We start from the raw sequence: 22,118 nt of genomic DNA on the forward strand, positions 1-22,118 counted from the left end.
TTTTTGTATGTTTCTAAATTTATCCTAATCCATGAATACGCTATAGAACTAATACCAATCAGACACTTATTAGTTTTAAACCATAAATGTAATAAATAATAAAAATGCACTAGTCTTGGTCTCTAACTCGCTAATAGAGTACTATCCAGGACCATGCGGGTGGTCCTTTCTATAATAGTGCGGCGGAGAACTTACAAAGCTTATTGAGTGAGGTGTATTGCATGTTACTTTCTGAAGGAGATACGAGAGAAACAATAACGATATTCTAGTTCAATGACAATCATATTTTATGTGAGTGTGTGCGCGCAAAAGCAAGATCAAAACAAACAATGTTCGTTAACACAATAAATTGGAAAATTTCGTTAAAAAACAGCGAAGAAACTTGGTTTGTTCGTAACACATGAACTCTGAGCACCTTCTAGCAGAAGACGCGGGTTATAGCAGACATCAAGTCTACAGCGTAGTGGACGTTACGGTGTTGATTCCGTGAACCAATATCGTTGGTGGCAAGTCGTACGTTAGCTCGGTGAGGAGATCCAAATAGTGATGACATTTTTCCTTGTAGTCGATCGTCGATTGCTTGGGGGGTTCCGGAAGGTACATGAACGTAACGGCCGTAGCGTTCGATTTATCTCGGATGATTTGATTGACCCTGCAAAATAGTTCGCCAATGATAATCACAGGTATAGATGTCGATGTCGGAAATTGACCTACCTTTGCATGTACAATTTGGAGCGATTGATGTTCTCTTCCGTCATGACCTGGTTGCTATCGCTCTTGCTGGTGAATTGTTTAAGAATGCTACGATGCCGGGGGAAATCCATATCCTTGCTCCACTCGGGAATCTACAAAAGTTTACACGTTAATCATAATCTTTTTTTCGTTGGAAATAATCGACCATACTGACCTGATGTATCGAAGCGGAAATTCTCAGCGACTTCAGCAACTGGCTCAAACGATGCTCGGCCGGACGCTCGAAAGGAGCACTGTTCATTTGGAAACTACTGTTAGTTAGTTTTTTCACAAAATGTGATCCAGTGCAGTGAATTTGATCCATTTAGAGGACGACATGGTTACAAATACATACATAGCAATAGGAGAACAGAGGCGTTCCAATGCATATACATACAGAAGAGACGTGCGCAGGACAATTTTGGTCAGTTTGTGAACCGAAACAGAAATGAAAATAGATAGAACAATACACCCAATATGAGATCATGTACAATCAACGCGATAGACAGGACATTATGTGTGAGTGGTAAACGATCATTGAAATAGGAAATAGCTCGACGAGACCTACCTAGGTTCCGGTTGCGTTTCAGATTCGCATAGAAATACTCGCAGTTCCAGCTTCTTCCATACCGGCAGCATGTTGATGATGCAGGCCAGCTGCATCATGAACTGCGACACCACATCGAATGGGTCCTCGTTCTTCGGTTCGAAAATATTCACCGGCCACACGTCGATATACCGGATATGGACGCTGCGGGCGATCATTTGCTTGTCCAATCGATGAAAGTGCCGGCAAAGGCAGATATTCTTCTTCATCCGTAGCACATCGTCAATGATCTGGACGTAATCCGTGGGCAGTAGAGTCTTCTGTTCGCCATTGCGCCTGTACGGGAACAGTTTGATTCCGTTGTCGTCGAATTCGGCCGTTTTGTACGGTGAGTTTTCACTGTGAAAAGAAGCAATTTGAATTTTTACCAGTGTTGCGAAAAAGCAGTCAAACTTACTGTTCGAAAAAGTCCTTCGATTGTTCCTCATCGTAGAATCCGAGAATAATCGTGTTGGGCTTCATGGCTCCCATGCCGGAGATACGAATTAGGTGTTGTATTCCTTCCCGAACGCTCTTGGAGAGAGTAAGCTCTACGAAGGCCTTTACTTTCATGTGATCTATCAGCGACAACCACTGGGTGTACTCTTCGATTGTCGGATCGTTGGAGGAGTCATTATCGGAAAATTCTCCCACCTTCACGTGACCCACCACGTATAAACCACCCTTCTTCATGTCGTTGACGAAATGGATCAACGGACAACAGGAACGTGGACTGGACACGAGAAGGAGCATCTGTGGGCGCCAGAATTTGACATGATCCTTACGGGAGTCCAACATGAGGAGATACTTTCGAACTTGGTGGAACATGAGAGCTTGTGAAATGGAACCCCACTGTGCCCCCTGCGATGCTGGTGAGAAAAGATGCAACGCAATGACCAACAGTAGACACAGAATTACACTGGAGGAAGCGTAAATTGGATTGATGACAAACATCATGACACCGGTTCCAATCAAACCAATGAAAGCCGTGTGCCAGGTGAAGTATTTGTACGTTGGCCGGAAGTTGGGAGCTCCCGTAATTTCGATTCCCAAACAAGCCAGATTGGTTGCCAGATAAGACAGCATAAACAGGACGGAATTGATTTGTGCGATCGTATTCAACGATCCGATCAGAAGGATCGCCTCCACCAGCACCCAGCTGCCAATGACGGCCGCAATCGGATTGCTTTTGTACGTTCCACGAACGACAAAGTTCAAAAAGGATCCAAATACTTTATCTTTGGCCAACGCTTCCAATACACGACTGGATCCGATCAGGTTACTCAGCCCCGTCGAGAAGGTTGCCGTGAGAATTCCGATCGTTACAAACGTCGGCCAAAGGTTGATCGGACCCAGGAATAGGAAATTGTTTTGCAGTAAGAACTTGGACGTGGTCGCAGCCATCAGTACGGATAGAGCAATATAGCAAAGGAATGTAAACAAAACGGCAGATAAAGTTCCACCGGGAATGCTCCGGGATGGATTCTTCAGCTCACCAGACATGTTAGCACCAGCCATAATGCCTGTTACACCCGAAAATAGCACACCGAATACCACTGCGAAATTGACTTCGTTTCCATCGGACGTATAATCCTGCCCGTAGTGACTGTAGAGATTTTCCGCCAACGTGGTCATGCTCAGACCAGTGTAGTTAGCCATTACCTTATGGGTCGCATTTTGCACTAAACTGTTTTCCACGGGGATTGCAACCTGCAGCGGCCCCATCGACAGGAAGCTCACGTAGGTCGACATCAGACAAACGACAACCACTCCTAGAATCATCATCGAAGTCTTGGCAAACATTTCCGCACCGATCAACACGACCAGCAGCATGAAAGTATTGATGGAACTGCAGTACAGGAAACGCCACCAGCGACCATCCGGAATCGAACCCACATCGTCGCCATCCGTTGGGCCAAAGTTTTGGATTATGCCTTCGGCGCAACCCGATATCGCCAGACCACACCCGACGACATTGGCCAGGAAGAACAAAGTCCCAATAGATCCTCCAAATTCCGGACCCAGCGTGCGACTGATCATAACTGAAAGAGAGAGAGAGAGAGAGAGAACGGTAATGGTTGAATAATGATAATCAAAAAGAAAAATATATCTGGTTAGATATGTCTACGTCTTGGACACTTCTTCAATCACAATTTAATTATTCCAATAAAAAAAAGTATTACATCGATTGAGGAGTGCCCACCGACACCAAGCAGCGATCCACGCAAATATACTCACAATAGACACCGCCTCCCTCCACGGCTCCGTTGGTCGAGATAGCGCAAACCGATGAAACGGTAAACAACAATATTACATAAGCAATCACGAATTGCAACAGCGTAACATACAGGCCGGCATTTCCAACAATGAATCCTAAGAGCGAAAGCAGTAGAAATACGTAAATTATTGACAATCGCATACCTACGAACAACTGGAACCTGCACTTACCAACTCGAATAAACACCAACGCACTGAACATAGACAGTGCCACCGGGCAAAATACACCGGCAAAGGTTCCCAGCGTCCGGCTGGAGTGTGCCTCCGGGTCGGAGATGCTGCCAAACTCTACATATCCGGCGGGATCGTTGCGCTGCACCGCCGGTTGGAACAAGCTGCCAAACTGGCGCATTATCCGGGAGGAGCCACCATTGGCGGCTCCGGTGATGGGTGCAGATTCTGATGTCTCCACCGGATCATTATTGGTGCTACGAGCATTGTTGGCCGCTATCATTTTCTGAACAATAGCGGCACTTTTTTCAGTACCTTAGACGATGACGTGGACGGGATCCAGAACAATTAACTCTGAAAATAGACAACAAATTTACATTAGCGACCCTGCAGGCAAACGGGCGAAGGGTAGATGGCCTTTATGTCTAGAACAAACAGCTGATGACGTTATGCATGATGATGGGAGGATATTGATAAACGACAAAAGACGCCCTCAAAAATCAAACAGACTATGGAATGACGATCAAGTGACGAACCTTCCAAACTGTTTCCTATATGTATACTACCACTAATGACTCACACGGTCATAAAGCGAGACGATAATATGAGACCGCACCGCCTGCGAATGAAGATGAAAACTAAAGCCCCGTGAACGCGCTTCAACACATTCGCACTCACATTACAGAAGAGCAGAATTCAATGTGAAGCAGAAGCATGAAATAAAAAGAATAAAAGATACAACATGAATGAATGGCTAATTGATTTCATGAATTTTACTACATAGAGTCTATAATCCCCGCTACTTCAAAAATTTCTTCCACCTATTACAGCCATATAAGCTTACATGCACTTACAATATGCATTTAAACAGGCTGCTATGATAATATTATAATATAACATAATATATTATAGTAAGTGTTTGTAAGCTATTATAGTTGGAAGCAATTTGTTATGCAGTGGGAATTATAGGACGTCTATGTAGTAAAATTCATGAAATATTATTATTATTATCATTGTTAGGATATGATGATGCTCCATGTCGCCCCCACATTTGCCTGGACAAGTGGTCGTACAACACCAATCCCCGGACGATATCATTAATACGTTTCACAACGATAAGTTGCAGGACGACCAGCTGTTCCATTGAACTACATTTGCATGCCCGTCTAAAGGAAGTGCACGCAACGAGACTGTTCTTCTACCAGCACAGCATTCTTCAATGCCTCACTCTTATCAGCATCAATCGCCACAATCAACTCAATAAACAAAATCCATCGTTTCCGCAAAATTGTGATGTTTTATTTACTTACTTCTAGCGTTACGCCTCCTTTCTTTGTCGAGTAAAATGTTTTCGATTGCACATCAATTTTCATCCAGCCAGCTGCTTTCCGCTTAGTACATTTTTTGTTCCTCCGCCATCAGCCCGATTTGCAAAACAAAGTAGAAGCACAATTTGAAAAAAAAATAAACGCAAAAAAACAATACTATTGATCTAATTTTTAGGTTTTATTTTTTTAGAACGTTAAAAAAAAACATCGATGACGCACTGATGTCGCGAATTTTTTGACGATTCCACCTCCCACAGAACAGACGAGAAAATCGCAGCCGAAGCCGAACAAAAAGCGAACCACACTTTACGAAGGCCACCGAAGGAATGTCAACAAAAGATCGGTTAGCATCAGCCAAGCTTCGCAAACGTCAGCCGTTGTCAGCATCATCAATGTCGATTGGTGTGAAGCGGTGTGTGAAGACTAGACCTGTGCGCCGCCACGCCGTTGCCGCCGTGATCAATGTTGACGCGTCGCCATTATAATTTTGTATACGTGACAAATTCCCTGGAAAATGGCCAGAGTCTCAAACCAAAACCGATCATGTGACACATCATATTGTTTGTTCAATATCTTCATAAAAACGGTTTTCGTAAAAACCTATTAATGGGTAAAAAACCCATTTTCAAACCATGTATGCAGCTGTCAAAAAATAAGAGAATTTTGAAATCATAAAATGGGTGAAAAAATACGCATTTAAAGAATCAGTTCACGGTTGCATAATAAGTATTTTTTTACCCACTAATGGGTGAAAAAACACTTCGAAATTTGATCGCTTCATTTCCTTCACCGACTCATTGGGAATGCTATGTTACAGTTACTGGCCGCAGCATTTATAGCGAAAATGTACGGTTAGAATCCGAAACGTTAGAGAGGCTTACACGGATAGAAATCTCCTTATACCTTTTGGCAAATTTCTATTGCTGATTATTCATAAAATGTATAAGTCAACTAATGAGCAGACGCTTTGCAAAAAGTTAATGAAGATCATGTGTCAAATGAAATGTATAAGCGGTCACACATACCTTTAATGCATTCTTATAGGACCTATGTCGTTTGTCTTATGAAATGTATAAGGCTGATGTTTTGGCAAAAATGTATAAGTGAAACACATGAATAAAATAATTGATTTTCGTTTCGTGTACGGATTTCATTCGAATAATCGATTAATCGATTAACGAACCGAAAAGTAAAATATTTGTAATCGTTTACATTATGCTGATATAAGCATTAACTTCTCTAGTGGAAAAATGACAGCACAGTGAACAAAAAATAATCGATTAGATGTTAATCGAATAATTTAAAAAATGGAACATCTCTGATTTTGGTGTGATTGCTTTGATAAAAAAATTAAAGGGTTGGGTCCTAGACACGACCGCAGTATGACGTAGAACCACGCAAAATCGATGTTTATTTTTGACTATTATACTTATTATTATGAATGGGGCGGGGAACGTATCTTTTGTGCATAATATGGAAAAACGGATGGAAGAATCCCAAAAAACTGTGTACGTAGTTAATAACAGCCCCTAATTGTGGTTTGCTTAAAATTTATTTCCTGGAAAAAAGTGATCGTCAAAGTCCATGTCTTTTTCGGGTTGTTGTTAAGGGGGGGGGGGGGGGGAGGGGGCTTAACATACATAATTTTCCAAGTCTCATTCCTCATTGTGGTGGTCATGGTTACGCCGTGATCCACCTTTAGCCGCAGTCTTGGTCCTGCTTGCTGTAGGACCTAGTGCCACGCCGTCCGAAGCGGTAATGAGCAGAGGCAGGAAAGCAGCGCTGTTTTATATCTTTTCAGGTTCAAGCAGAATGATGTGCAACAGTGCAACCAAGTGGTATTCGTTTATGATGACTGGGTTTGGGGAAAACGTTTAGTTCATGAAAACAGTGATAAAATTTCATCCGCGCATTTTTCAAAAGTGTTTTGATTAAAAATTGGAAAGTATTTATTTCAGCAGATTCGTTAAGTAATATCAACAATCAATACGAAACTAACGATTTTAAATTGGCTCACCACTTTAGTAGCCTATTGGTCCCAAGCAAACGATTAACGTACCCTATTCTAGTTGAAATTCTATTACTACACTATGTTTGTTTTGATTCGCTATGAAAGTTTGACAGATAATATCAGGGGTGTGTGGATTCATGCAGAACATGCAGGGGTGAGTGAAATAGCTTGGGACTGCTTGGGACCGTTGTTCTGGTACTGAGTGAGCCAAAAATAATAATGATTTTCTTCGGGACCCAGTGGTCTTAGAGTTACCTCTATGGTAATATCCTATCGGTTGGCGTACTTGGATTTTAATTTCATCTATAAATGACAAAGTTACAAGCGTTCAAAACCTAACACTATTTCACTACACATATTTTTGATTGTACCCCTGTATAGTCGACAAAGACGTAGTTCTACGTCAAAACAGCGCAAAATTTCATCTCTACCGAGGGGGCAGCAAAACCACAAAATTACCTTGAATACGGGGGATATTCATTGGATGAAAGGGACCGTGAAAGAGGACACTAAAATAGAAAGTTTTTCTTCCGACTGTTTCATCTTAGTATTCTTCTTTGGTACTACTTCAAAACGCATTAATTACTTTAAGTTTTTTTTTTTTTTTTTTGCTTTATTAGAGAGATTTTCAGCCTTGGGCTGGTTCATCTCTTAAAGACGAGGGGTGGGGACTTCAGACGGGAGTCCCCCTAATTACAGAGCTAATAGGAAGGGGATGTGAGGTTCCAGAGGAGAACCCCGAGGATACGGAGTTAGGAGATGGGTGGGAGCTCCAGAAGGGAGTCTCCATAATAACAGAGTTTTAATATTTCAGAGTTGGAAATTTTCCTTTAATGCTACAGATGTTACTGTCCTTTTGGATTATCGTGGTCAAGTGGTCAAGTTCCGTGTCCTGTTCCTTTGTAGTCGCTGTGTTTGATTTTAGTGCCGTCATTCGTCCATTTCCGTGTCCTTGTACGTGCTTTGCTTGGTTCAATATCTTCGTTCATCCGTGTCCGAGTCAGTATTTGTTGCCGAGGTATAGTTTGGGTCCGAATCATTGTCCGTTGTCGTTGCTTGGGTGTTTAAATTTGGTTAATCAGACCTGCTTCCTGAAGGAAGCAGAATAGTGCAGCGATGCTGGATGGGTCATCCCTCAGGGTATCCCTGATGCTACCTGAGATCCCGTAAAGGGAACGGGGTCGTTGGTACTGGGGGCATTCGCATAAGAAATGCTCCACTGTAAGTGGAACATTGCATGTCTCGCACTGCCGTCTGAATCCGCCTCCGCCTCCCATGTTGTGGGAGACTTTGGTATGTCCGGTTCTCAACCGAGATAGAATGACTTGAAGTCGGTGTTCAGGTGGATCCTCCCATTTCCTGGTATCCCCTTTTACCTTCCGGATAAATAAGTCTCGAGATCTCATCCATTCGTTAGTCCAGCAGTTCCATATAGTGATTGTGATCCACCGCTTTATGTCCTGGGCCGGAACCTTTCTGGTGTAGAAGTTGGACTGTCTTCCGGATGCCGCCAGGTGGTCGGCTTCCTCATTACCTCTGATCCCACAGTGTCCGGGGACCCAGACAAAGGTTGTTTCCTTAGGTGCGAGCTGCTGGATACCCTGGATCCAGGGGTGTTTAGCTGTTTCAGACTGGAGAGCTGCTAAAACACTTGCAGAGTCGGAGAATATGACGATCGGTTTGATTGAGGGTAGGGTGACAGCTACGAGAATGGCGGCTGCTTCAGCAGTGAAAACGCTGCATGGGTCTGGTAGTCGGTGAAAGGTGCACAGCTCCGGATCGGAAATTCCAATACCAACTCTACCGCCACTTCGGGATCCGTCGGTGTATCGTACTTGATGACTGTTGTATTTGGTTCGATGTAATTCGGCTACTGTTCTCACTAGCGCAGGGGAGTTGGTTCCCGCCCGGAAACTGTTCTTTATCGCCGGATCGATGGACAGACCGGGTGAGTTCCAACCTCTGGCTCCACACCAGTGGACCCTGGCTACAGGGGGGAGCTCCAGGTTGGCGGTATTATTCAGGAGATCGTTCGCCTCCATGAGGAGGGACACTCCGTCACTTGTCCCTGTAGTCTTTTCTGCAAAGCCAATCGCTTTCTTGCAAACAGATGCGACAATGTACTTTTCAAAAGGCAGCCTTCCACTCTCCACGCAGGCTGCCAACCTGGGGGTGGATGGGAGGAGACCTGATGTGATCCTAATGGCCTGATAATACACTGGAGCCAGTTTGTAAATCAACCTATCAGCAGCCAGGCAAGTCAGTTCTAAACCGTAGGTTAGTCTGGAATCAACTACCGCTTTCGCTACACGCATACGAATATCACGGTTGTTCATTAAGTGTCTTTTGGCCAGTGTTCGGAGTAAATCAATCCTCGTTTGGCAGTTCTTTTTCACCTCATTAAAGTGGTCGACAAAGTTTAGATGCCTATCGAGTCGTAGGCCGAGGATGCGGATAGACCTCTTGAAGGGCATGATTCTTTCATCAATACTGATTGGTGAGCGGAGTACATGGTGGTTCATCGGACAGATGTGAGTATAAGCGCATTTTTCTACCGAAAGGTGGAATCCAACGGATTTAGTCCACCGTAAGACAGCGTTCGTGGCTGCTTTTAGTTTTCTGCGTATAGCCTTCACGGTGCTGCCAACTACTACCAAGACGATGTCGTCTGCATACACAAAGATGTATATTTCCTTGGGAAGATTGTTGAAAACTCCGTTCATCCGTATTAAAAACAGCGTGACTGCAATCACAGAGCCTTGTGGGACGCCAGTCTCCTCCGGGAAACATCTGGATCTATGGTTGCCCATACATACTTGAAAAGTACGATGTTGGAGAAAATTTTTTAGAAAATGGATAATGTGGCCGGAGAGACCCCATTCCGCAAGTTGGACAAGGATGTCAGGCGTCCATGTCCGATTGTATGCCTTGGCGATGTCTAAAGTTGCTAGCTCCACGTGCTGGTCGGCATCCCTCGCGTCCCGAAGTACCTGATTAAGTGTGGCGAAATAGGTCCCAGTGCCATGTCCGGGACGGAAGGCGTGCTGGCGATGGTCAATGTAGCCGTTACTCTCCAAGTAGAGCACGAGTCTACGATTGACCATCCGCTCCAGCACCTTACTGACACAGCATGTCAAAGAGATTGGTCTGAAGTCCTTTGGCTCGCGACTCGCAGCTCCCTGCTTAGGAATTGGGACAACAAGGCTGTGCCTCCATTCTTCAGGAATAGTATTTCCTAGCCACTCGCTGTTGAGGAGGCTGAGAAGGGTACGTTTGCTTTCCAGTGGCAGATTTTTTAATAGAGGGTATCCTACTTCATCCGGGCCTGCTGATTTGCCGTGAGCCTTGGACAAGGCTAAATCAAGCTCTCTTGGTCCGAAAGGTTGGTTAATTTCCAGTGGTAGATCGTCCTCCGGGATGTGGAAATTATCCAGCGAATGCGTTGTCGCATTTTTTGTGCGACGGAAATGGTCATCATATCCTTCAAGAGCCGAAAGAGTTGCAAAGTACTCCCCCATAGCATGTGCAATTTTGTCGGGGTCTCTGGTTATTAAGCCGTCTATTCGAATAGCCATGCCACGATACTTTCGCTTACCGCTCAACGCGTTGACTTTACCCCATAGGTCAGAGGCCGTCTGTCCAGCGTTAATACCGTCGAGGAAAGTCTCCCAGCTCAAGCTTTTGGCGGTACGTATGGTCTGTCTACACTCGTTCCGTTTAGTTCTGTATGCAGTTTGTGCCGCTTCCTTCAAGGGGTGGTCCGCGGGCAGTCGTTTAGCTGCCCTTAAAGCCTTCCTTCTGGCCTTAACAGCAGCTTTTGTCTCAGGAGACCACCATGGTAACGACCTGGTTCCCGGGTTGGGACTTGTCCGCGGGATTGATGTGGTTGCCACTTGGTAGACAGAGCTGATGAAATCCTGGATATTGTCCGGTGTCGAGTTGGTAAAATTAGCTCTAATAGTCTCCTGGAAAAGTGACCAGTCAGCCAACTCATACCTCCAACGTGGTCTACGTGAGATGTCTTGTGGCTGGTCGTCAAGTCGAATTACCACCGGGTGATGATCACTACCCATGGGATCTTCCTCGGTGCTCCAGAGGAGTCTGCTGATTATGTTGGCGCTAGCAAGGGACACATCTATAGATGTTGCTCTCTGACCACTGGTATATGTGGTGCCTCCATCATTGAGAACGACAAGATCCAGTTTTCTGGCCACTTCCATCAGAGTGGAGCCTCTGGTATTTGCAATTGGGCTGCCCCAAGCGGGATGGTGGCCGTTCATGTCCCCTAGTACCAGGATGGGACCCTCGACGCTCTGGAGTATATTTGATAGTTGGTTTCTAAGATCTGGTATTTTTCCACACGGAAGATACACCGAGACAACGGACATCGGGAATGGATGCTCTATCCTGATCGCCACGATTGGAAGATCTGTGTCTAACTGAATTGATGTGAAAGGTATCGAGGCTAGCACCCCGATTGCCGCAGAGTGGAAAATGTTTTCGTTCCTTCTAAGGATCCATTGATATTGACCCCCCAGAGTACGGTTCATCTTACCGACACTAGCCCGGTGGATCTCCTGGATTGCCAGGATGGTGGGCCTGCTGTCTCGCACAAGAATTTCTAGGTCCGAAAGGTTATTATAGAAGCCATTCATGTTCCATTGGATTGCCAAAGTGGACCCTCTGGGACTTCCGAAAGTTGGGTGTCGCGTGATTGGTGATGAATAATCCGAGGAGTAATCATCTCTTGGCGAAATGTTGGCCGGAGGCGATTGGCTCTGGGCAGTCGACGATTGTGTTGGACAGGGACTGAAATCAACCCGCATACCGGAAGAAGGTATCGAAGAGGAACTCGCATGCAATGGGATAGCCTTCTTGCTTCGTGATCTGGCTGATATTGGTGTCGGTGCTTTCAGCTTGGAAGCGGACCCCAGTAGGGCTCCACCGGCAGAAGCAGTTTATGGTGACCCCGCTGTCGGCAGAGATAGCGAAGCCACTGGGTAATGGGACGGGGCGTGTGAAGGGCCTGCAGATGCTACGGAGAAGTCACTCATACTAGCCCTCCACTGGTCGTATCTTCGTGAGTCCGAGCGGACATCCTGAGGGATGGGATTGTTGCTTGTCAACTGAGTGGATCTTTTCGTAGGATACGTGGTTGTGCGGCAATGGCCTATGGAGTTTGCCAACGAACGCCGGGGGGAAACCACCAGTTCCGGATGGCATGTATCTTCCGCACTGGTGGGGCCCCGACTGCCCGAGGCCTTATCCGGTGCCGGTGTCCTGTGATCCGTCGGGGGGAGTATGAAATTATCGTGCGACCCCTTCTGCTGCGGTACCTTGCCTCCCGCGATGTCCAGGTGGGGGAAAGCGAAGTTATCGCTCGACCCAATATTGTTTCGTTCGCTGATCTTGCATCCCTCGAAGTCCTTCCGGGAGAGAGTGAGGTTATCACGCGACCCGAGTGTAGAAATGGTGGACCCCGGCAATGTCCCACCTGCAGAAGCAGTCAGAGTTGACTCAGCGTTGATGCTCAGCTCGCCAGCCTTGAGTCTCACGTGGTCCTGGTACTTAGCTGAAATCTTGAAGCCCTCGTCGTCCACAGGGGAATGGGAGCATACTCCCTTGTCCGTCCCTCTTCCAGCCGCAGCGGAGAGAAGAGGGTTGTCCACCAGTCCCGGTGAGGCAAAAACGTCCGCACCGGTGGAGCCTCGACTACTCCACTGCTCCACTGGGTAGGTGGGTTGAGTTGTGTTCAAAGTGTGGTCAACGGAGGTTGCCAACAAGCACCGGGGGGAGTCCACCAGTCCCGGTTGGTCGAAAAATTCCACACTGGTGGGGCCCCGGCTGCCCGAGGCCTTATCCGAGTTGCTAGATTGTTCTTGTAGGTATGTCTGTCCTAGGTCATGTTTATTGGTGTCCTGGTTTGGGTGGTCCGTGTTCTCTCTGCTACTCTTATGGTTTGGTGATGTAGCCATGAGTGCGTTGAGAGTGGGTTGCGGTGTTGCAGAGTGCAGGACTATCGGGACATGGACACGTCCTGATCGTTTTGCATATTCTCGTCCGATGAAAAGTCAAGATCCGAAATGACGGATTGGAAGTCAAGCGGGGCTTGCTCTTGAACTTTTACCTCGTCGGAATCGGAAATATACATAATGTTATCCATCTCGTCTTTATCGTTCTTATGTAGATTTTCAGCTTGGGTTTGGTGTGTCAGCTCGTCGGCTTTCGTTCTTTTGGGTACCATCTCCCCGCTATTTTGTTTGGTAACGGTTTTCCGTGATTTCTTCTTGGCACCTGTGTGCTCGGGATGGGCGTTATTTTGTTTTTCGATGGTCATGCTTGTTTCTTGGGCAGGATCGGTATTGATAGCAGTTGCTATTCTAGATGCCTTGTGGTTGGGGGTACAGCTATCCGTGAGGACGGGTTGCATGGGATTTGCTTCCTTGCGTTGAGATTTAAGGGTGGGTTTCCCATCGAGTGCTTGTTTGTATGCCTGGTTAACGGATTTCAGAACGTCGATTTCCTTATCTTTCTTGGATACTTTCGCTTCGAGGGCTGATACTCGGGCGATAAGGTCCTCGATGGTGCCATGTTTCCGTACGAGATCCATCCTGGAATCCTTGTTCGATGAACTTTCCAAGGCTTGGATTCTTTCATCCTTGTTTTTAAGTTCCTTCTGGAGGTTCTCCACAAGATTACGGAGGTGGTTTAGGTCGGAGTTAGTTGTTGTCGTGGGACCTACTGCGATCTGGTTTTCCAGTGCCTGGATCTTAGCATCCTTCTCCTCCATTTTCTTTACCATGATTTCAAATTTCGTGGACAGTTCGTGGATGGTCTGATCTTTGCTATGTACTGTGGTACCAGCGTATGTTTTTTCCCCTTGCATCGCTTCGTAGATCCTCCGAGCTGCTGGGTACTGGATACCTTGATTAACCCGTATGTGCTGGATAGCGTCTTCGGTTTGGTAGACTGGGCACTTCCGACTTCCGATGGCGTGGTCCTTTGTTTGACATCTTGAGCAGAATGTCTGGTTGGAGCAGGGTACGTCCTTGGCGACTTCATGCTGCTGACCGCAGTTTCCGCAGGTGGTGTTCTGCTGTTGACAGCGAGTTCGCGTGTGTCCGAATTTGTAACACTGGTAGCACAGCATAGGTGCGGGGTAGTAGGGACGGGTTCTGTATCGTCGGTAGCCAATGTCGATATGTTCAGGCATCGTCGTGCCGTTTATTGTCAGGATAACTGTGGCCGTGTTTTCCTTTCCATCCCCTACTCTTCTGGTGATTCGACGAATACCGCTGACATTCTGGGATTCCAGGTTCTCGAGTATATCGTCATCTTCGATCTTCGCTAGTTCTCTGCAACTGATGACACACCGCGTAGAGTTTAATCCTGGGTGTTTAGAAATCTTGATCGCCGTTCCGTCCGTGAGTTCCGTCATAGAAAGAAGCCGCTCCATTTGGTGCTGGCTCCTCACTTTTAGGGCGTACGCTTGCCCTTGTGCCTCGGAGAATGCTCCCTCAATCTTGCCACCAACGCGCCTTTCAATAGATGTTCGTAGTGTGAAAGGGTGATCAGGAAGTTTCTTTCCTACCGCAGGTTCCAACTTCAGAATGATAAGCTTGCCGTGATCCCCGTTTGGGTCCATGTAGCTGGGCAGGGTTGCTCCAGCATAAGTACCGTCTATCCTATTTGATGGCCCTCCCCCGGGATCACCGGGGAGTGGGGGAAAGCCCGCGCCCAGCATCGCCGCTGGTGGGGCGGAATTTTTCCAGAAGACACCAGTACCGTGTGATATTACCAAATTCAAAGTGCAAAATGATTTGATTCGGTTTGGATAAACCGTTTGCTAATTAAATTAGCAGTGGAATACGAAGACTCAACGGCGATATGAGAATACCAACCGTAGATTCAAACGGCAGAGAACTTGCTTACAAGAGTGACCGACGGGCTACGACTTGCATACAAGATTCACGGCTCTAAACGTGACCCTGTTGACAGCAATGGATGCTGTTTACTGTGCGCTACAATGCTCACTAAACTTTGTGATTTTTCCACTCACCAGGGGAAAAACTGATGAATCTCCGTGCTATGGCGGCTCCTTGCCGGTCCGCGAAGCAGCTCTACACCTCTAAATGAAAAATTTCACTGTATTTCACTTGCTACGGTGCGAAACGCTGGAGCTCCTTTATTGCACACCCGAACGAAGCGAAACCGAACGTTGCAGTCTGAATTACTTTAAGTACTTTTGATTGCATTTTAACTTATTTTCATTGTGTGTCTCTCGTTGTTTCTTCATAGAGAAGACATGAATCCGATTGACGTTGTTCATTCATAGGTAAGGTCAATTTATGGTTTGTGTTTATGCGGGAACCGTCGACCGGTATCGAGACGGCTAATACATAGGTGTAACAGTCGGAAGAAGTGTTAGTTTGTTTACTTAAATGAACCATGCCCATTTTGTTATGGCATGTTTGCTATAAGAAATGCGCCTCGTGTTTATTAGCGAATTTCACATCAAAGATTGATTAATTGAGTAGGAAATCAGTTTGGCACGGCATTTGTGACCAGCATACACCTTCCGGTAGTATGAAACAGGTCAAAAACTGTTCAAATCCGCAGATAAAATTTTTGTTTTGAATTTCTGTATAGCAAAATAGTGAACTTTTCGTGAACATTAATGGCAAAGAACTCACCAACACTGGGAGACTGTGAGTTCCTGCCCACCTGTCATTTTCCATCGTGGACCGGTATCAAGACGGTTTTATGACAGGTGGGCAGGAACTCACGGTCTCCCAGTGTTGGTGAGTTCTTTGCCGTTAATGTTCACGAAAAGTTCACTATTTTGCTATACAGAAATTCAAAACAAAAAATTTTATCTGCGGATTTGAACAGTTTTTAACCTGTTTCATACTACCGGAACACTGATAAAATTTCAAAGATTATTTTTATGTGTCCCACACATGAATTTTTGCAATGTGATCAACAAATCATATCTATGTGTCGGACACATACTTAATATGTATACACATATAAGCCATGTGTAACCACACATACTATTCATTTGACTCATAATTTTCATGTGTGCTTCTGGGTGGATTCTGTTTATGTGTGGTCACATGAAAATCATGTGGAATTTCACATGGAAATTCGCCAATAAAAATGTGTCGAATTTTATGAGTGAAGGTGTATGCTGGTCACAAATGCCATGCCAAACTGATTTCCTACTCAATTAATCAATCTTTGATGTGAAATTCGCTAATAAACACGAGGCGCATTTCTTATAGCAAACATGCCATAACAAAATGGGCATGGTTCATTTTAGTAAACAAACTAACACTTCTTCCGACTGTGGCACCTATGTATTAGGCGCCGAGGACTGGTACGGTTGCACTGCACCGAAAACAGTTTTCATGTAGCTTCCATTGGAAACGCACATGATTTTCATTCATAATTAAAATTAATGGAATTCATCTGAATTCCACATAACATTTATGCGATCACATTAATTTTATATGATTTTTCATATGAATTTCATGGACCTCATAATATTCATGTGATTTTGTTGTGTGATTTCCCTAATAAAAAATAACCATAAACGAACGATAACCCAAATCATTGAACTATTCCACAAATGGTTTGGATGATACCCAGAACACGTCGTTAAGCAAATTAACCATACAATTTTTATTAGGGTTGCTGCTATGTGATCATAGGAAAGCTATGTGAAAATCACATGGATTTCATCCATTAGATAAGTGATAAATTTTTTGAGTGTGAGCGAACAGTAATCAAGCTGTACATCGCAGTAAGCCCTAAGTAACATTGACAGATTCTCTTCGTCGACTTTCTCTTTGTATTCCCACGGCCATGTAAATATATTCTCAGGTATTTTCGGCACACCGATCGATAAAAGAAGTTTCAATCTAGCTTCTAATAAATATGACAAACAAAACAAGAAACAGTTATGTGCTCAAGTTATTAACGAAAGAGAAAGTCGACGAGGAGAATCGATCAATGTTTTTTAGGACCTAATGCAATGTTCAGCTTGTAATGTTTATTTACTTTGCTCTTTTGGTTCAGCGTTTGACGGTTCGTTTCGTTCTTCTTGCTTGCGTGTTTCGAAGATTTGCTGCACTCTTCTCTCACCCGTAAATTTTGACAGTTTTTAGTGGTTTGTTTTGGCTCCCATTCGTTGCCATCTTTTTTACTCAGAGACAAAAATTTTAATGATTAGAACCAAAAAGTGAGGTTACGGACCGTGAGCTGCTCTATTCAACGTCTCTGGACTCCACTGCAAACTGCAACATTTACATTGCGAATCTAATCAGTTGCTATCTGTTGCTCGATCGACTACTAAAATACCAGGTTTGTTCGCTAGACAACATTATTTTCGTACGGATTTGTAAAGCAATTTCTTCTCCAATACTCCATATTCACTAGCTAGATTACTTCTCGAAAATATCGATTAGAAAAACTGCGACCATGCAATCGCCCAGCACAACCACGTGCATGTTGGACGACTTCCGGTGCCGGCTGTGTTTTACATCATCCGACATCAATCTACAACCGTTATTCCCTCCCGGAGAGGGTTGCTTCGTCAATGATCTGCTTAGTCGAATCTACGATTGTTTGGCCATACACGTGAGTTTTCATTTCCACCAATTCAAATATAGGAACATTCTTTGCATTAATGTGTCCTATTTTTGGTTTTAGGTATCCTTCCTAGAGGATTTTTGCTCGGTAATTTGTTCGGTGTGCCGCGATAAGATCAATTCAATTTACAATTTTAAAAAGCAATGTCAATCGAACGATGGATATCTGCGAGAGAAGCGTTCCCGACAGATGAATGGAGTGGAGTTGGAAAGAATGTCACAAATGAACCGCGATCAACCGGATGACGCTAATGAGAGCCAGTGTAAAGTGGAGGAACTCCAGGAAGAGGATATGCTGCGCCAAGCAAAGAGTATTTTTAACCCCAACCAGGCGACAGAGCCGGAGTCGATGGTGAATATTCCATCAAAAGTGGACGTTGTCGCTCAGATTTCCGGTACAAGCTCTAACGAGTCATTTCGTGGATTTCCGGTAAGTGTTTGAAATGCGAGCTTTTGAGTTTGATGAGTATGCATTGCAGCATTTATTGCAGAATGAATTCATCGAGAACTCTGTCACTGTAGGATATGAAACGATAAGCGAACCTCCGGTTTCCGTGGATGATATTCAGGAGTGCCATGTACCTCTCAAAAAGTTGGACATAAAACCCAGTGTTGATTTTCAGCGGTCGACTATCACCGAAAAAGGCAATTGTCCGACTCCAAGGGGCAAATACAGGAAGCAAATTAAAGATGAACCAATATCGCCGAGATTGCTTCGCAAGAAGGCCGTCTTGTATTTTGATGGGTATGAGTATCGAAAGCCTCGGACATGCCACGGCGGAAGCATACAATGGGAATGCTGCAAAATATCCTGTTCAGCAACTCTGCAACAGAAGCCTGACGGCAAGCTGAAGCTGAACGCCAAACACCAGCAACACCAACAACAGGTGGTCAATGATGGCATGATACTAGATCGAAAGATGCGGAAGCGAGTTCCTTTCCTGATGACGAATAACAATCACAAAAAGAAGTTTATCTACAATGATTCCTTCCGGTTTAACTTTTCGCAGAAGCTTTCCAACGGCCAAATGATTTGGACTTGTGATGATCAACCAAAGGGATGCAAGGCGTACGTTAGGATTACGGGTGACTTTCGCTTAGTTACGCCGATCTTCCAGCACAATCATACTACAGAGGTGGTCGTTCGGAGACGTATTGTGAATTAGTTTTGAAACGTACTTTTAGAGACGGGGCACATGTGTTGGTTGTCCAAAATCTATTATAGAAAGGTAGAAGCAAAATGCCAAGCAACAATTATGTATTTTTTTGTGGAAACTAGGGGCGCGATTATTTCACATCAGGGATGGGATTCCAATATGTCTAGATAGAGCTGGAATTAGGGCGTAACAACTTTTGTAAACAATGACTTCTCTTAATGATTTCTGGCATTCAAGGCTTCCCCTACCCGATGGTGCTGTTGATTTACGTGGGCGTGCCTTGACTTCCTAGAAATCCTAGAGATAATACCCCATATTCTCGTTTTCGTTCGAGCCGTATTTTCCACACAAAAAAAAAGTTTTTTGAAAATACGGTTAGAACGAAAACAAGAATATGGGTGAATACATTGTAAACAAAAGCCGTATTCACTTTTTTTTACAATGTATAGTATTTTACATTTAAAACTGGACCGGAATCGTCAATAAAAGTTCGCTATTACGATGTACTTGGTGTCTTCTGCGCATTTCTTTTTTCCTTATAAACCAAGGAATAAGTTTGCCGAAGACATCAACATTATTCCTCGTAAAAGAGCACTTTTATAAGCGTTTCCGCATTCCTTTTCTAATGTGCGCAATGTGCAATTTGAATTTATTATAATTTTGCTTGCCGCTTTTTGTTAAATATAGTTTTTGCAAATTGACATTTTCCCCAAACGTCTTATTATCGTCTTGTCACAATACCGATTCCAGAATAGCTTTTTGCAGCATCTTCCCCTCCTGTAATACTTATGTTCCCCGTACTTATTACACTAGTACTGACACAAATTCACAGATTACCGATATAGGGAAATACGGCGATGTGAAGCGCGTAGTTCGGGAGAAATTTTCACCTTAGGCCTCGATATGCTTACCGGTGTGCGGGGTAAATAAATGGATGTAAAAAAGGCGATCCTCAACTCGCTGTATTTCCTAAATCGAAAGGGGAACACAAATGTATGTTTCCTTCGTAAGACGGAGGGGCATCGGATAAACTCTTGCCCCAAATGGAAGGATCGGAAGCAGCCAATACAATAACGTACGTTGGTGTAGTGACTGGAGGTGCATCGCCAAACGAGGAAGCGGTTGAGGTCCTGGAAGAAGAGGTAGTGGTGATGGTGAGAAACAGCAGCCGCCTGTTTTCAAGCGCAAAAATGATGCGTATTACTACTACAAATTTGGGATATCTATATCATGAACAATCGAAGCGGCGGGCGCTGCTAAAGGAAAAACAATTGGAAGAAGCAAGGCAGTTGAAGGCACGGATGAAAGCGAAAGCTAAACTCAAGTCACCTCCAAGGAAGAGTAAGAAGAACTCATAAACAATTTCCCTCATTGCTATTTATTGTAATTAATTAATTAATGTTTCTGTGGAGTCTTTTTGGACATTTGCGCCTAACAAATAAACTAATTGGAAAATTGCCGTAATAAACGGAAACCATAAACGAATGATACCACAAATGGTAAAGTTATTCCACAAATAATCTAGATTATATCCCGAACACGCCGTTTAGCGCTTTTTATGATAGTTTTCTATTAGGGAGTGGGGGCATTTTTTTTTCAAATACCTTACTATATTGTCGCACCGTTGCTGTTATTGTGCGGTTTTCTCACTGACAATCGCAAATCTCAAAGTTATCTGTTGATCGATGTATTTATTATTTTCGTGATACCTTAAAACATGGACAAAAATAAGGCTGAGAGTACGACCAGAAGCAGACGTAGTCGATGCCGGTTATGTAGGGAGTTGTGTGAACCAAACAAGCTCTTGTGGGATCGTGATTTTCGTGAAAAATTGCAAGACATCATCTGCCTCTGGGTAAGTATCCAAATTTATTGTATATAATTATACTGCGCAATCCACTGGCGCTACATTTGCAGAATGCAGTAAGTGACCATTGTATCGGGTTCTTTTGTTTCAGATTAAAATATCCCCTGGTGCCGAAAAGTACCACGTTTGCAGTTCGTGCCAAAACCAAGTAGAAGTCTTCTACTCTTTCAAGAGGCGCAGCCGTCAAATACTCCACGGTGAGAAAGCAGGCGTGCTATCAAGCGATGATTATGAAGTTCCCCTTCCATTGGAAACACTTTTGGAGAACTGTACAAACGAAGTCACATTGCCACCGGAAACTTTGGAAGAGCTGGCTCAAACATCTATCGATGCAAAATCTCTAAAGAATGAATACGCGAAAAAGGATCACCCTAAACCAAAGCCACCAAAAGTCAAACCCGTTAAAAAGAAATGCGTCACATTGCCACCAGAAACTTTGTCAGATTTGGCTCCATTTCTCTTGGATGACCACCACCAAGGACAGGATGATTATGATGATAACGCACAACCAGGACCACTGGAGGAGAAACCCGTGAAAATAGAACGCCCCTTCCGGCGTAAGTACAGACGAACCGAGGAGGAGCAAACCATGACGAAGGACGAATACAAAAAGTACTACATCCGACAGTACCTGGATCGATGTAAAAAGATGTGCGACATATGTGGCAAATCAATTGACCCGAAGCGAATGGACAGTCATATGAACCGGCATAACGGCCTACAGCCGTATACCTGCGACGAGTGCGGACTGCAGTTCCACTGCCGCATGAATTTGCGTAAACACATCAACCGGAGTCATGCCAAAGGTAATGAGATGACCTGCGACATATGTGGTAGGGTTTCCAGTAGTAAAATCGCCCACACACAACATCTGAGAGCGGTTCACGAGGAGAAGAAGTTCCAGTGTGCACTGTGTGGGGTTAAAACTCTCACAAAGTAAGAACTCGCGGCATTACATCACGATCCTCTTAAACACTTACTCCGTTTATTTTCAATCAAATTTCAGAAGAGCTCTCGCCAGCCACATGGATATCCACAACCAACGGAGGGACTTTGTGTGTCCCCAGTGCGGTAAGGCTTTCTATAGGAAGTACGTGCTAAGTATCCATCTAAGGACGCACTCCGGTGAGACACCGTACAAGTGCCATGTATGTTCTGAGGCTTTCGTACACCGGCGAATCTACGTGATGCACATGAAGAAGCATCATCCCGATGAACCGCTAATGCGGATCGACGGGGTGAAGGCGCTGAAGGAGGCCCTCATGAAGAAGAATTTTGTGTAAGCTGTGTTATTGAGCTTCAAATATGAAAATATACATCATGGCCAAATCTCTATG

General features: G+C 44.5%; 5 protein-coding genes across 10 annotated transcripts in view; 2 read left to right on the forward strand and 3 right to left on the reverse strand.

The window, feature by feature from the left end:
- Window positions 1–22,118, reverse strand: part of MED16 (mediator complex subunit 16) — a 78,160-nt gene that overhangs the window by 16,625 nt on the left and 39,417 nt on the right. The gene's annotated exons all lie outside the window — the stretch shown is intronic.
- On the reverse strand, window positions 277–5,378 carry LOC135703699 (solute carrier family 12 member 9). 3 transcript variants are annotated; one of them, XM_065224982.1, is made up of 8 exons: window positions 5,077–5,378; window positions 3,767–4,120; window positions 3,557–3,691; window positions 1,737–3,360; window positions 1,301–1,678; window positions 908–986; window positions 715–845; window positions 277–652 (listed from the first exon to the last, which is right to left on the reverse strand). In XM_065224982.1, exons 2-8 carry the CDS (start codon window positions 4,047–4,049, stop codon window positions 454–456), a joined length of 2,829 nt encoding a protein of 942 aa, XP_065081054.1. In that variant the 5' UTR covers window positions 4,050–4,120; window positions 5,077–5,378; the 3' UTR covers window positions 277–453. The 3 variants fall into 3 exon arrangements, with proteins under 3 accessions (XP_065081054.1, XP_065081052.1, XP_065081051.1); XM_065224980.1 differs by having other exon boundaries at window positions 908–1,001; XM_065224979.1 differs by having other exon boundaries at window positions 908–1,004; window positions 5,077–5,377.
- LOC135703674 (uncharacterized) lies at window positions 13,122–15,316 on the reverse strand. Its single transcript, XM_065224954.1, has one exon. The coding sequence runs from the start codon at window positions 14,847–14,849 to the stop codon at window positions 13,122–13,124; it is 1,728 nt and encodes a 575-aa protein (XP_065081026.1). The 5' UTR covers window positions 14,850–15,316.
- Window positions 17,231–19,538, forward strand: LOC135703731 (uncharacterized). Of its 3 annotated transcripts, none has more exons than XM_065225043.1 (4): window positions 17,231–17,470; window positions 17,546–17,746; window positions 17,819–18,187; window positions 18,237–19,538. In XM_065225043.1, the coding sequence occupies exons 2-4, from the start codon at window positions 17,588–17,590 to the stop codon at window positions 18,921–18,923; spliced, it is 1,215 nt and encodes a 404-aa protein (XP_065081115.1). In that variant the 5' UTR covers window positions 17,231–17,470; window positions 17,546–17,587; the 3' UTR covers window positions 18,924–19,538. The 3 variants fall into 3 exon arrangements, with proteins under 3 accessions (XP_065081115.1, XP_065081117.1, XP_065081116.1); XM_065225045.1 differs by having other exon boundaries at window positions 18,249–19,538; XM_065225044.1 differs by having other exon boundaries at window positions 17,550–17,746.
- LOC135703665 (zinc finger protein 41-like) lies at window positions 20,561–22,116 on the forward strand. 2 transcript variants are annotated; one of them, XM_065224944.1, is made up of 3 exons: window positions 20,561–20,769; window positions 20,873–21,717; window positions 21,788–22,116. In XM_065224944.1, exons 1-3 carry the CDS (start codon window positions 20,632–20,634, stop codon window positions 22,062–22,064), a joined length of 1,260 nt encoding a protein of 419 aa, XP_065081016.1. In that variant the 5' UTR covers window positions 20,561–20,631; the 3' UTR covers window positions 22,065–22,116. The 2 variants fall into 2 exon arrangements, with proteins under 2 accessions (XP_065081016.1, XP_065081017.1); XM_065224945.1 differs by having other exon boundaries at window positions 21,791–22,116.

The sequence above is a fragment of the Ochlerotatus camptorhynchus genome, unplaced genomic scaffold, assembly GCF_037179485.1.
Source record: "Ochlerotatus camptorhynchus isolate MF236.1 unplaced genomic scaffold, CSIRO-AGI_Acam_v1.1 ptg000220l, whole genome shotgun sequence".
Taxonomy (NCBI): domain Eukaryota; kingdom Metazoa; phylum Arthropoda; class Insecta; order Diptera; family Culicidae; genus Ochlerotatus; species Ochlerotatus camptorhynchus.